Genomic DNA, 13,443 nt, shown 5'->3' on the forward strand with positions numbered 1-13,443 from the left:
TCTCTCACCTTCTCCTGGAGTTCTTGGACATGGCTGCTATCATAGCCAGAGACACTGAACCCGTATTCGGGGAAGATGCGCTTTAAGCTGTGACCTCAACATCTCCCGAAGGGGCAGGATCCACGACTCAAGATGCAGTTTAGAGTCTGTTGGGTCCCTAACCTTGGCTTTTCATGGGTCTCCATACCTTGCTTGTTTCTTAGGGGTTTTCCCGAAGGAACATGCTAGAGTGTTTGGAAATGATACGAAAAGGAGGTTTGGGACCCAGCTGTCTGTCTGTCCGCAGGCTTAGGGCCCTGTCTACATTCAAGTCTCTTGAGGGAGCTGAGGAATGGCACTGTGTTTGTCTCCTTGTGTACAGTTAAGGGGATGATATTGTGGCAGCAGCCCAGAGGGGCCTTGGCATATCTTCTTAAGGGAAAGGCTGCACAGAATGGAACTTTGAAGATGTGACCTCACTTCCTTGGTGATAGAACTTACACTCTGATAGCAACAGTCCTTAGCGGCTCACTTGATGGGAGACGTTCAGGAGAAGACCATGTTCTCTCGTTGCTGCCAATCGTTGCCAGGCTCTGGCCTTTTCCGGCGCTTGAGACATTGGCTCCGCTCTCACACTGGGTGTCTGTGGCCTCTTACTGCAAGACCACCCCAGGGAACAGAACAGCCCAGGAGGCAGCCCCAGGTAGCGGAACAGGCCCGTCCTGGCAGGGGATCACCTGTGACCCCATCTGGGTCTTCTTTGCCCCTCCCTTCACCATGACAGTGGCAGAAGAAGAGGGGCTCTTGCTGCCCAGCAACACGATTCATGTGTTGGAGCCTCCTGTGTCTTGCGTGTTCATACCCTATTTTGTGGACAGCTGGTTGGGCAAGTGGGTGTTGGGGGACCTCCTCTTGTCTTCTGGAGACCTCTCTGGCTGCACAAGGGTACAGAGGCCCTTACTTTCCCGACCTGGGTAACAGAATGCCTCATGGGGGGAATTATTCTCTGTGGGGACAGCCAAGCACGACACTGATGCCTCCGGTCTGGGCTGCCACACACTCTCTTTGCAGAGCTCCACACTCGAGTCCACAGACAGAACACATGAGGAAGCCACAGGCATCGTCAATGGACACGTGAGTCAGGCCAACAACGTGGCTAATGCCGGTGTGGAGGGAGCGAGGGGCCCAGGAGTACCCACGTGTTGGGGCACGAGATGACCACGGTGTGCCTAGAACCACATCCTGAAGGGAGGAACGCCCCTGGCTTTTGGCCTCGTGATCTCCCACTCAGTGACTGACCCCCATCCCACTCTCAAAGAAATCTCAGCCCCTTGGCAACTGGGTGTTGGGAAACTCCCTGTTCACACAAGCATCGTGTGTGGCCATGGTGCTGAAGGTTTGCCCACCTAGTCCAAGAATCCTGTGCAGTCCTTAGTCAGCTCCACTGCCTTCCAGGTCTTCTCCAAGGTTTTGGACTCAGTGATCCTACCAGGAAGGTTTTCCCACACAAAAGGGCAGAGGGTTCAACCAAAAGGCTGAAGATACCACACAGGACTGGAGCCTGGCCCCCACCTGTTCTATTCCATGGGACGACATTGCCCCTGTGGCCACACTTGCATGGCTGCTGGGAAGCACTGGGATTCAGCTGCATTGCCACGGCAGCGGTGCTGTAGGACACAGACTCACTGTCTCTCACGGAGCACAGTCAGCTAGGCTGCTCAAAGCACAGGAGCCCAGGTTGGGCAGCTCTCCCAACAGGAGTCGCTGTTCCCATTTCTGGTGGCTGCATGTCAGGGCATGGCCAAGGTGATTTCTCAGGAGGGCTCATTGCCATCTCCATCCCCAGTTTCATTTCCTATGCTCCCCTGGGCTTCTCTGTGCCGCCGTCGCATCTGCCAATGAGCACAGCAAGGTAATGGGATGGGGCCCACGCCATTTCTGGGGGTAAGGTCAATCACCTCCTTGCGGACTACTGGCCCAACTGCAGCAGTCACACTCAAGTGCTCTGGTGTCAGAACAACCCCATGTGTGTGTTGGGGATGGGGGCCACAATTCGGCTCTTAAAAGGCAGTGATGCCCTGCTGAGGACAAACTCCAAGGACCAGGCTGGCTGGGGACTGGCTCTACACATGTGTCGTTGTAATGCCTCAAGTCAGGTCACTTGGCAGAACGCCTGTGGTCATTACGCCACAGGCAGACACCTCTGACTATGGCTCTTTTCAGGATCTAGCCTCCCCTGGGGCTTCATATCCTACTCCGCCCACTTGTTTCCATTCTGCAGTCTGGTGGCAAAGCAAATCACACAGTTGCCCTCATTTCTAGCTCCCCCAAGGGGCACGGAATCATCTTTCACTGCTGGCCCCCTCGCAGGACTTTCTCATCCCTCAGTCCCTGTTCAGCCTCTTGGCCCCAACTGGGGTTTTCTCCCAACCCGGGTGTCTGCTCCCCTGTGCTCCCTGGAACTGCCACTGACTCACGTCCTTTCTGGTCCTCCCTAGTATGGAAATGGGTCCATGCTCTACTTGGCAGAGGTCTGTGCCATGCGGACCCTACAGCCAGACACTAAAGAGATGCTGCTGGATGCCCTGGTCCCGGGCCCCCTGGGAAAAAGGATCTGCTACTTCAACACCTTCCTGTGTACATACAGCGACTTCTCCACCATTCCGTATTACTTAGACCAGATATTCGACAGGTGGGTAGCTGCCTCTCAGCACTGCGGTGATGCAGAGATGAATCTTACATGTTTTAGATGACCTAAGCGACTTAAGACATGGCGGGCATGGAACGGGTGCCTTTCTCTGTGGACAGGGCTACTGGCACATTGAGTCACACTTCTTGATTTCCTTTCTCTGCACCCTCACGAACCAATGTTTCTACTCAGGTGGGAACCGGCCATGTGCCTCTATGGTTGGAAAACCTCCCAGATGGCGATCCTGCTTTCCCCTTTTTCAAGAATCAGAAATGTTTTCTTTCACAGGCAGAGTTAGACTGAGAGAAAGAGAGAATGCGTCCTTCTATCTGCTGGGTCACTCCCCAAATGGCTGCAAAAAGCAGGGCTCTGGGAAGCCGGGCTGAGGAGCCTGAAGCTATATCTGGCCCCCTCAGGGGTGCCAGGGGTCCAACTACTTAGGCCATCATCCGGCACTTCCCCAGGCTCATTAGCAGGGAGCTGGACACCAAGGACAACAGCCAAGACTTGAACTGGCCAACCCTGATATGGCTTGCCAGCATCACATGTGGGCAGGGGCATTGGAAGCTGCTATGCCTTCGTACCGGCCACATTTCCTACTTGTTCCAGCTGCTCCTGTCCTCGATATATGCACAGAACAGCTGCCCTCAGGGTTGGTAGCAGTTGCCCAGACCCCTCATCGACCTGGCAGGTCTGCAAGGAATCATTCACTCTACACATATATGGGAAGCCCTTCCCTTGTGCAGTTTTCCAGACACTTGCCACAAATCCAGTGAACAAAGCATTCAAGGGCCTCACAGTTGTGGGGAATCAGACCCTCACAGCCGAGATCCTATACAAGTCCTGTCCTGCAGCGGCAGAGCTGAGGCTTGCCGACCTCCTCTGGGAGTCGCTGCAACGTCCCCTACTCTGACCACAAGGAGAACCCCATGTCCCCCTAAGATGCGGCGAGATTGGGGTGCAGATGCGGCCTTCTGTCACTCGAAAGAGTGGCAGGAAAATGAGGGCTGAGGCAAGGCAGAGGCAGACAGTAGGTGCAACTCCAACTTCTGGCCCCACCACATGCAAAGGAAGTGCTGAAGAGCAGTGCTATGGATAGGAGCAGACACGTTCTGCGGAGGAGCGGGCATGTTGGGGCTCACAGACAACACCCACATAGCCATGCCCAGGGCAGTTGCTTCCAGCTTTGCCTACCCTCCCTGACCACCCAACCCAACCCACCATCCCAGGAGCAACCTACTCCCAAGTCTGCTCAGAGCCAGAGCCTAGGGGCCTCCACCTGAGAAAACCATGGGAATGAATGGGAAGGCACTGAAAGGAACATGAGAAGGAAGCCATCCAAAGGAAAGCTACTGCCGGCAATGCCAGAATCCCTTGTGGGTGTTGGTTGGTGTCCCTGTTGTTGCAGTCCAGATTCAGCACCCTGCTCGGGGGTCTGGGAAAACCAGGGGAACATGGTCCAGGCATTTGGACCTCTGCCACCTATGTGGGAGACCTGGATGGAGCTCCTCACTCCCCGCATGAGCCTGGCCCAGTGCTGTCCACTGCCCATCCGGGGAGTCAAGCAGTGGATGCAAGACCTCTGCCCCAGTGTGTGTCTCTCCCTCTCTCTCTGTAACTCTTGGGATTCACAGTCAAGAAATCGCCTTGGAAAACAGCAAAGCATGGCATTGTCTTTAAGAAGCTAGAGTTCACCGGCAGGCTCCGTGCCCCACCCCACACAGGGAGTCCTGGAAGGGCAGCAAGCAGGGTAAGGTCAAGTCTGACTCTGCTGCCCACTCTCCTTCCCCAGGAACATGGCTCTCTGTTTTCAAAGCTGCAAAGCCAAGTACAAGGCCGAATTCTGCGATCGCACGGATCTCCTGCTTCTAAAGATGAAGGTCGGATCCAAGCAGGTCCGCTTGCCCAGAGGAGACCTGCAGACCCATGCGTGCTTTCTGCGTGTCAGGATGGCCTACCCAAATCCCACACAGGCAGAAGCAGTCGGTAAGATGCACTGCACTCCGCGAGATTCTCTCGGTGGGCTTTGGGGCTGGAGCCCCTTTAGAGGCAATGGGATCGCGCCTGGCTTTGGAGAGGCCATTGGAAAGTGCTTGATGTTGCTGACCCTTTCTCTTCTCCCAGCTCCTGCTCTATTTGCCAGGCTGCAGTCATGCCAAACACTGGCTTTAGAGCCAGATCCCCCACTGCTCACAGAGCTAGAACCTCTTCTGGAGCCGGGATCCATTTCAAAACTGAGGCTGCCACCATGCACAGAATCAGCACCAAAGACAACTACCAAAGTCTCCTGCGCATGTCCGGGACCTGCAAACAACCAGCCTCGCAAGATGGCTAGCATCACCACATTCCCCGCCAAGCTGCTGGCGGAACAGTTCACACTGATGGACGTGGTGAGCAGCGGGCTTGTCTCAGCAGGGCCAGGCCCGAACACCCCTTTGGCACCAGCCTCCCCACAGCTGTCCCGACCAGAATCCAGTGGCCTGGCTGCAGTTCAGGCTTCAGGTCCCACCACCTATGTGACTGGACCAATGTCTTCACTCCCAAGGCTGCCTTTCTCCCATGGCTGGCAGAGAGGGCACCCAAACCACACCAGCTGCACAGTGACTCTCCAGATCAACTGACATGGGCCTGGCAGAAAGTAGGGCTGGATCTGACCCACAGGGTACTGGACGGGCCTAGGTGGAGGGCATCCAGGTCCACCCACTGCCTTCCCATCTGCCTGCGATGCCACAGCTGTCCTGGGTCCTAGCACACATATCCATATCAAACAGCAAGCACCTTGTTGGAGTTGCCACAGGGAGCAGCACTGGCACAGGGACAAGGACTCCAGGGTAGATGCCGTGAGAGCAGAAGGATGAGATACTGGGCGGGATGCCTGGGAGCACACACCTCTGTCTCTTTCCTCAAGGCTTGGGAGGGTTGGGATCTGGGCTGGCAGGAGCGAGGCGACCTCAGTGGCAGAACACATAGCCCAGCTGCTCCCATGTTGGGGAGCTGCATGCCAAACTACCTGAGCTGCAGCTTCGAGCACTGTCACTTGCCGGGGTGGCTGGGCTTCACTGCATTCAAGCTAGGCTGGCTGGCCCATGGGATACCCTCTTGCCCCCAGGAGCTCTTCCAGAATGTGGTCCCCTATCAGTGCCACAGCTCCATCCGGATCCAGCAGAACAAGGAGGTCAATGCGCAGCTGCCCCCTACTGTTCTCGCTGTCATCATCCACTACCACCACGTGGCCCATTGTGTTACTACCACGTGCTTGGGGGACCCCAGCATGAAGGCAGCGGACAGGGCCCGCGTGGTGGAACACTGGATCAAGGTGGCCAAGGTAAGCTGAGGCTGTCCCAGGGGCTCCCTCTCTGCACGGCAGGGATGTGCCACTTTGCTTCCTCAGCTCTCAGGTGTACAGTCTGTGGTCACAGATCCTGCCCAATCCCTGGGCTCTTGGGATCCACGAGGTGGCCTGATCTCACTCACTTGTCCCAGAACTACATGCTCACTTCCCGCCTAGGCCCCTGACATGGGTTGAAACCAATCTAGCCCATGTGAGCGTGGCTCAAGGGGGTCCCATCACTGACCTGCTCTGGCTCCCTGGCCAACTCTCTGATGCATGAGGGGGATGTCAGCACAGCTGGCTGAGCCTGGCTCAGGTGGGGCTCCAAGCCACCTACCTGCCATTCATCCGCTCCCTGCCCTAGGAGTGCCTGGCTCTCCGGAACTACTGCTCGGTCCACACCATCCTCTGCGCTCTGCAGAGCCACCCGGTACGCCAGCTGAAAACAACGTGGGGAGAAGTCTCCAGGTGGGTGTGCATCCCTCAAAGCACCTGGTGGACCCGGGACTACCCTCGGGCCTAAGCACTAATCCTCCAAGACTCACAGAGGCTGGTATCCTGGGACACAGGGAGAGGCGTGGACTGCCGGGGGCAGGGGTGGGGAGCACCATCTTTCAGCGGCCCTGGGACATGAGGACTGGGTTTCTGCCTCAGGATGACATTTCCATTAGTCAGGCACATGTGGCTTCCAAACTACATACTTGCGCCTGTGCACCACGCAGCACTGGACCTGCCTGGGCACTCCAACTCTGTAAACACTCACACACACACACACACACACACATACACACACTCAATCAAAACAGAAGATACTACCAGGCAGGGTGGATCCTCTGATCTTTGTTCTTAAACCAAAGGGGTTTGATCCACCACCTCACCATTCCATCCAAATATCTCCTGGTTTTCCCCTCACAACAGAAAAAGTGCCAGGAAATTTCAGCGTCTTTGCACACAGGACAAAAAAGTCAACAGAGATGTGCCCATGAAGGTAAAGTGGGGGCTCAGGGACAGGGGTGAGGGCTTGGCAGGAGGGGAAGGGGTGTGGCTGTAAGGGCATCAGGGCAGAGGGGAGCTTTTGGTGTCACTGAAAGTGTGCTTGAAAAGAAAACCTGGGGTGTGCCTGCTAGGACAACAGGCCAAGAGAGGGCTGTGTTCACAGGTCGTGGGATGCAGTCGGGCTCAGAGGGCAATGGGAATGGGCTGCAGCAAGAGCAGCTTGGCTCTCAGAGGGGGCTGTGAGCACCCACAGGTCTCTGGCTCCCATGCTGTTCCTGCTTCCCCCAGGCTGTGAGGTGGATGCGGCAGCAAGGGCTTCCTTCCATCTGTGCTGGGGCCCTAGAGGTCCTTTGGAAACCAGGCCTGCTACAGGGTTCTCTGTTGCAGCCTTCCATGGGGAGGGCTGCCAAGCCTGCCCCACACATTGCACAGCTTGGGAATGCCAGGGGCTGAGCAGTCGAGTGGGATGCCAAGCATTGGGTCTTACTGGCTGCCCTGGGAGCAGAACTTCTGTCTTCTCGAGGAGAGAAGCAAGCAGCATGAGCCTGTCTCTCAGTCTGCACAGGGAGCCTCATGTGCATCCAGGGAGGCAGGGTATGGGGTGCTGGGCCTGGCTTCCTCTCAGGGACACGCTGAGGCACAGGTCAGTCAAAGGATACTTAGGGCAAGGGGGACCTGAGGTGGGAGGGGAGGCCAGCACCCTCTCCAGCTGAGGAGCAGGCACAGGGAGGCGTGGTCAATCCCCCAAAGCCACCTTCCCGGTGGGAGCTGCATGAATCCATACAGAGCACGTTGTGGGAGGAGGGGAGTGCAGGGTGGGCATTATACCAATGGAAGTGAGCCAGACATGCAGGGCTCAAGGTGGTTTGCACAAATGTGGGCCGGTCAGGAAAGGACTATCTCCCTGAACGTGACCCTGACCCTGGCAGATGGCGATCTGCAGGTTGCCCGCCCGGGAGCAGAACCCCCAGAGAACACAGATGTGGCAGCGGCTGCAGAAGAAGGCAAGTGTGCCTGGGGAGGGGGGGGCAGGGGCTCCTGTCTCCCATTGGGGGCCCATGTCAAGGGAGCAGGGCCTTCTGCCTCCCTTGTTTGCCCACGCCCATCACCACAGTAGCTGAGAGACCCCAGTTGAGAGACCAGAGCTGAGGGCCTGAGCTGAAGGGCTCCCAGCAGACTTGGGCCTGAGCTGGGGCTGGCACCCCACAAGCTGACTTGTTATCATGCCATCAGGGCTCCCAGGGTTGTCCGATTCTAGAGGCAGTTGGCTGGATGCAGGGAGAATTGGGAAAGGCACTTTAGGGGCGGGGAGCTTCCCAATGGGGAATGTGGCCAGGGCTCCAGCAGCTGGGGTGGAGTGCATCTCAGGGGCCGGGCCTTGGTGGCACCTGAGAACAGCTGCTCACCACCACCACCACCTCATGGCACAGGGAGCCGTCCCCTTCCTTGGCACTTTCATCATGTATCTGGATAGGCTGGACATCGCCATGAAGGACTTCGTAGATGTGAGTGAACTTGCCATGGGTGGGGCAGGCTCCAGGACCCTGAGGCTTGGGGGGAGGGTCCTGGGCTGAGCTCTCAGCCCCCAGCTCCTTGCTGCCCATGTCTCCGGAGGCCTCACAAGCTGTCCCAGGGAGGAGGGCTCACCTGCATATCCCCTCTGAGTGCGGGAGCCTGCAACCAGGTGCCCATCCCTGTCCCCCAACGGTTGAAGCTGCATAGCCAGAGTCCCTGACTGCAAAGCTGCACAAGGTCTTGGCTGAGCCTGCTCAGCCTCTGAGTTGGGTGGCACCCAAGGGAAGGAGAGAAATTGGGCCCCTGTGAGGTCAGGCAGCACCCACATGCCTCAGTGCACCCATCCATTCCCAGGCCTCACTTTCCCTGCCTGCCATCAGACATGGTGGGGACAGCAGTTCCCTGAGCCTCAGCCACCATGTCCCCTTCTGCAGAGCTAACAGCCTGTCCCAGGGACACCTTCTTTTCCTTCCTCTTACCCAGAGGGGAGGGCCAGGGGCTAGTCACAGGCCAGGGGCTGTTCTGATGGACTCTGCCTTCCAGGGAAAAAACAACATGCTGAAAATGACAAAGGTGAGCAGCTCTGCCCTATCTTCCAGGCACAGAGGGGATGGAGGGGTCAGAGATGCCCTGGGCAGAAAGCCCAGGCTCCAGCCCATGCGTGTCTGTCTGCTCTCTCCACTGGGATGGATACACACAGAAGGAGGAGAGCATCCCTAGGGAGGCTGTGGCTAAGGGACTGGAATCCAGGAGAACTTCCTTCCTGGGCGAGGGGCTGTGTGTATGCTACTCAGAAGACAGCTTGGAGCCTGGAAGGGATGGCCAGGGAAGGCTTCTCTAGCTAAAAGACCCAGAGGCCAGCCCCCTGCCCCTGCCACAGTGTGCCCCTCCAGCAGTCCCAGTGCAGGCCTGTCAGCATCCTCTCTGCCCCTCTTGCCCCAGGAGATAAAAGTTCTCCAAGAAATGCAGCGGCTCCAGGTGGCAGCCAGTCAATATACTTTGCTGCGCGACGCAGAGTTTGCACTGTGGTTCCAATCCATGGAGAGGCTCAGTGACACTAAGAGGTAAGTGCTGGGCAGGGATTGCGGGATGTGCAGGGTGGCAGACGGGGAAGGTTCTCCTGTTGTGCACTGAGGAGAGGGCTACCCATGGCTCCTTGGTCAGCAGAGGGCCTTACCCATGGGCAGTGCGGGGCTCCAGGACTGCGGCTGCAGGGCGGGCCCTGGAGGGAGCCTGAGATGAGCAAGAGTGCACTCATGGCTGCTTCTGTGTCCTGCAGCTACAACCTGTCCTGCCTACTCCAGCCCCTCTGCTAGAATGTCCACCTCATCCTCAAGGCCAAGAACATCAGGCCTTGGAGAACATCAGCATGACTGAGTCCCCCATGCAGGCAGAGAGTGGGGGCTGCAGAGTTCATCTGTGGGCTCGGGGACTGCACCGTGACACTCGCTCCGTTCCCTGCCGACCAAGCAACAACCCAGTGCCTGGGAGACTGGCCTCCCTCTCTCAGATGGGTGGTCACATCATCACCAATTTCACGGATTCCTCCTAGATTTTCCTATGTATATAGTTCACCATGATTAGTACCAGTTGGTTAGGCCTTTCATTAAAGTAGTATACATGGTAGACCATGAGTGTCCTTCTTCCTCTTTATCCCTTCCCTGCCCTGCTAATTAGAGACCATTCTCTAGATCCACAGACAAAGACATTCATGCAGATTCGAGAGGGGTGTGTCTCCCCATGCAAGGATGCCACACCGTGAGTGCTCTTTCAGTTCTGAGGCTCCTACATGGAGCCCCATGCTGTCTCGTGGAGAGAGTCCCTCAGGGTCTGTTCTGAAGCGCAATTCATACATCCATCGGTATCTGGCGAGAACAACGCTCTCACTGCTTCTACACTTGCTCCCACGAGCTTTGGGAGTTTGCTGCTTAGGGCCCTTTAGGCTCAGATGGTGGTCCCCTCTATACAGTGTTTTCCAAATGATGTGTGTCACCAGTGACCAGCAAAATGTCCCAAGAACACAACTCAGCCCTAGTCACTAGAGAGAATTCCCTGTGAGATTCAGTGGGAAATGCACATAATAAAAGTGCACAATCTTGGGAAGCCAACACTGACAAAAATTTCATCGATGTATACATATATATACACAGAGATTTGTATGTATTCAGGTGAAGTATCCACCTGCAGCAAAGGCATCCCACATGGGTGCCTGTTTGAGTCCCAGCTGCTCTGCTTCCTACCCAGCTCCCTGCTAATGGCCAGGGAGAGACATACAGCCTGGGAGACAGGAAGTGATATTTCAAACACCTGGGTCCCTGCCCCGCAGGTTGGAGACACATGCTGCGTTGGAGACACTGTACTTGACTCAAGTATTTGGGGACCGAACCAGCAGCTGGAACATCTCTGTGTCTCTGCCTTCCAACCAATGAGTCAGAATTCTTTCAAACATGAAAGCACAGGGGCTGCCACTGTGGCATAGCAGGGAAAGGTGATGCCTACAGTGCCGGCATCCCATGGGGCCGCCTGTTCGAGTCCTGGCTGCTCCTCTTCTGATCCAGTACTCTGCTATGGCCTGGGAAAGCAGTAGGGTTTGGCACAAATGGTTTGGCCCCTGCACACTTGTAGGCTTTCGATCGGCTCACTCCCAGCCATTGCAGCCATTTGCAGAGGGAACCTGCAGATTGGAGGTCGCTCTCTCACTCTCCCAGCCTCCCTGTCACTCTGCCTTTAATAAATATATCTTGAAAACAATTAAAATACAAATAATGTACTAAAGGAGTAACTTGAGCCAAGAAAACCAAAGATCGGTCTAGTGGTCATGGTAAAACACTACCACAGAAACCACAGGTGCTCTAAATATATGCCATGATCATGGGAAAGATATCTCATGTTCCTATTTAGACAAATGAACAGACATTGGACAATGTATGCCGAAACTGCGAAAATGTACAGTTTATACTGATATGCATTTGCCTTCTGGAAGCCTGGGATTCTAGGACAGGGTAGGAAGAGAGAACACCGAGTAGGAGCCCCAGTCAAAACCTGCCCATTGAATAGCTAGAGCTCTCCAAGAAGAGCACAACTTCCACAGCTTGTCCATGTTAGGTGAATCTACTGGGAGACGAGCATGGGGAATTGATGACACAGCTTCCTCTCCTTTCCCTATAGCCCTGAGATGCCTCTACACCACATCTCCAGTGTCCTACAGATGAGCAAACCTGGGGGTGGTCCTGGCGACACCTAGAACCCCACAGATCCAAAACACTTGACAAACGCTAAGCAGAAAAACATACCAAAGCACGTCCCAATTAACTGCTGAAAACCACTAGCAACACCAAAACCTTCAAAGATCAAAAATGAGAAGCTTCAGCCTGACTCACAAAATCCTTGAGCTGAAAGACAATGCATCAGTGCCTTCAGAACTTGGGAAAAACCATTTCCAACCTAAAAGTACATACATGTTTTCAATCCTACATTACAGGACAGTAAGATCAAAGCATAGTTAGAGATGCCAAGCATCAAAACCGCTTCTGTATGCCATTGCTCAGAACCTGCCAGAAGATGTGCTCCAGAAAATCAAGCATGGAGGGGCCTGCACCCTAGCTCACTTGGTTATTCCTCTGCCTGCGGTGCCGGCTTCCCATGTGTATGCTGGGTTCTAGTCCCGGTTGCCCTCTTCCAGTCCAGCTCTCTGCTGTGGCCCGGGAGGGCAGTGAAGAATGGCCCAAGTGCTTGGGCCCTGCACCCGCATGGGAGACCTGGAAGAAGCACCTGGCTCCTGGCTTCAGATCAGCACAGCGCAGGCCATGGGGGCCATTTGGGGAGTGAACCAACAGAAGGAAGACCTTTCTCTCTGTCTCTGTCTCTCTCACTGTCGATAACTCTACCTGTCAAATAAATAAATATAAATAAATACATAAAACTTTTTACAAAATCAAGCATGGAAAAAAAACTCTGAGGAAAACATGAAATGCAAGATCAAGGAGCACCATCAGCAAAGAAGTGAACACATTCCTAGAATGATGGGGAACAGAAACCCCAGGGTGACAACATCCACAAAGAGAAAAGCATCTTGAATCCACATTGGAGCAACTAGGAGGTGGTAGGGAAACATTCACCAAGAAAATGAAACTGAGAGAAAGTCTGTTAAGTATAGAAATGTTTATGAGACTGTAAGACAATGAAGAAATATGAGGATTCTATGAATGTTCAGCAAAATGACCTAAGAATGGGTCAATATGGGGAGCAGGTGTTTCACGCATTGGTCAAGATGCCACTTGGGGATGCATACACCCCAGGGCACAGGGCATGGGTTTGAGTCCTGGCTCCAATTCAGATTCCACCTTCTTGCTCATGTGCACCCAGAGAGGTGGTCAGAGAAGCCTCAAGTACCTGGAGCCCTGGCACACGAGTGCTAGACCCAAATGCAGTTTCAGGCTCCTGGATTCAGCCTGACCCAGCCCTTGGCTGCTGCGAGCATTCAGGGAATGAACCCAGCAGATGGACAATCTCTGGGCCCCACTGCCTTTCACACCAATACGTTTTTTTAAAACAATCCAAGTAACACAACTCATTGTTCAAGAGCATCATGATAATTAGCACTGGTCTTGATGATCAAGAGTCCTTATGGAATTACAATGATGTAAATGCTGCATACTCAACTAAGCAAACCCTGACATATCTGTACTAGGGCCCTGGAGGGACAACCAAAGTTCATTGCCTAGTTGGCAGTGGAGAGTCAGGGGGGAGAGAGCTCCATATTTCCCCATGTTGAGAAGCACAGCACCAGCATGTGAGTTAAGGACCAAGGTGTGGAGCTCAAAAGAAAGCTCTGAGAGTGAAAAGGATGATCCCTGAGAAGGAACGGTGGGAGAAACACCAAAAGGCCTTGATGAACATATGTTATAAAAGAATAGGAGTTTCTGAAACGATC

The 13,443-nt window shown here is 54.7% G+C and overlaps 1 protein-coding gene and 1 long non-coding RNA gene across 52 annotated transcripts in view; one reads left to right on the forward strand and one right to left on the reverse strand.

Moving 5' to 3' along the window:
• LOC138850245 (uncharacterized) overlaps window positions 1–13,443 on the reverse strand; it is a 514,649-nt gene that overhangs the window by 166,644 nt on the left and 334,562 nt on the right. The gene's annotated exons all lie outside the window — the stretch shown is intronic.
• On the forward strand, window positions 474–9,572 carry LOC138850230 (ral guanine nucleotide dissociation stimulator-like). Of its 2 annotated transcripts, XM_070076538.1 has the most exons (5): window positions 474–2,671; window positions 4,461–4,654; window positions 4,793–5,058; window positions 5,778–5,993; window positions 6,364–9,572. In XM_070076538.1, the coding sequence occupies exons 1-5, from the start codon at window positions 2,493–2,495 to the stop codon at window positions 6,520–6,522; spliced, it is 1,014 nt and encodes a 337-aa protein (XP_069932639.1). In that variant the 5' UTR covers window positions 474–2,492; the 3' UTR covers window positions 6,523–9,572. The 2 variants fall into 2 exon arrangements, with proteins under 2 accessions (XP_069932639.1, XP_069932638.1); XM_070076537.1 differs by having other exon boundaries at window positions 4,461–5,058.

The sequence above is a fragment of the Oryctolagus cuniculus genome, chromosome 6 (assembly GCF_964237555.1).
Source record: "Oryctolagus cuniculus chromosome 6, mOryCun1.1, whole genome shotgun sequence".
Lineage (NCBI taxonomy): Eukaryota > Metazoa > Chordata > Mammalia > Lagomorpha > Leporidae > Oryctolagus > Oryctolagus cuniculus.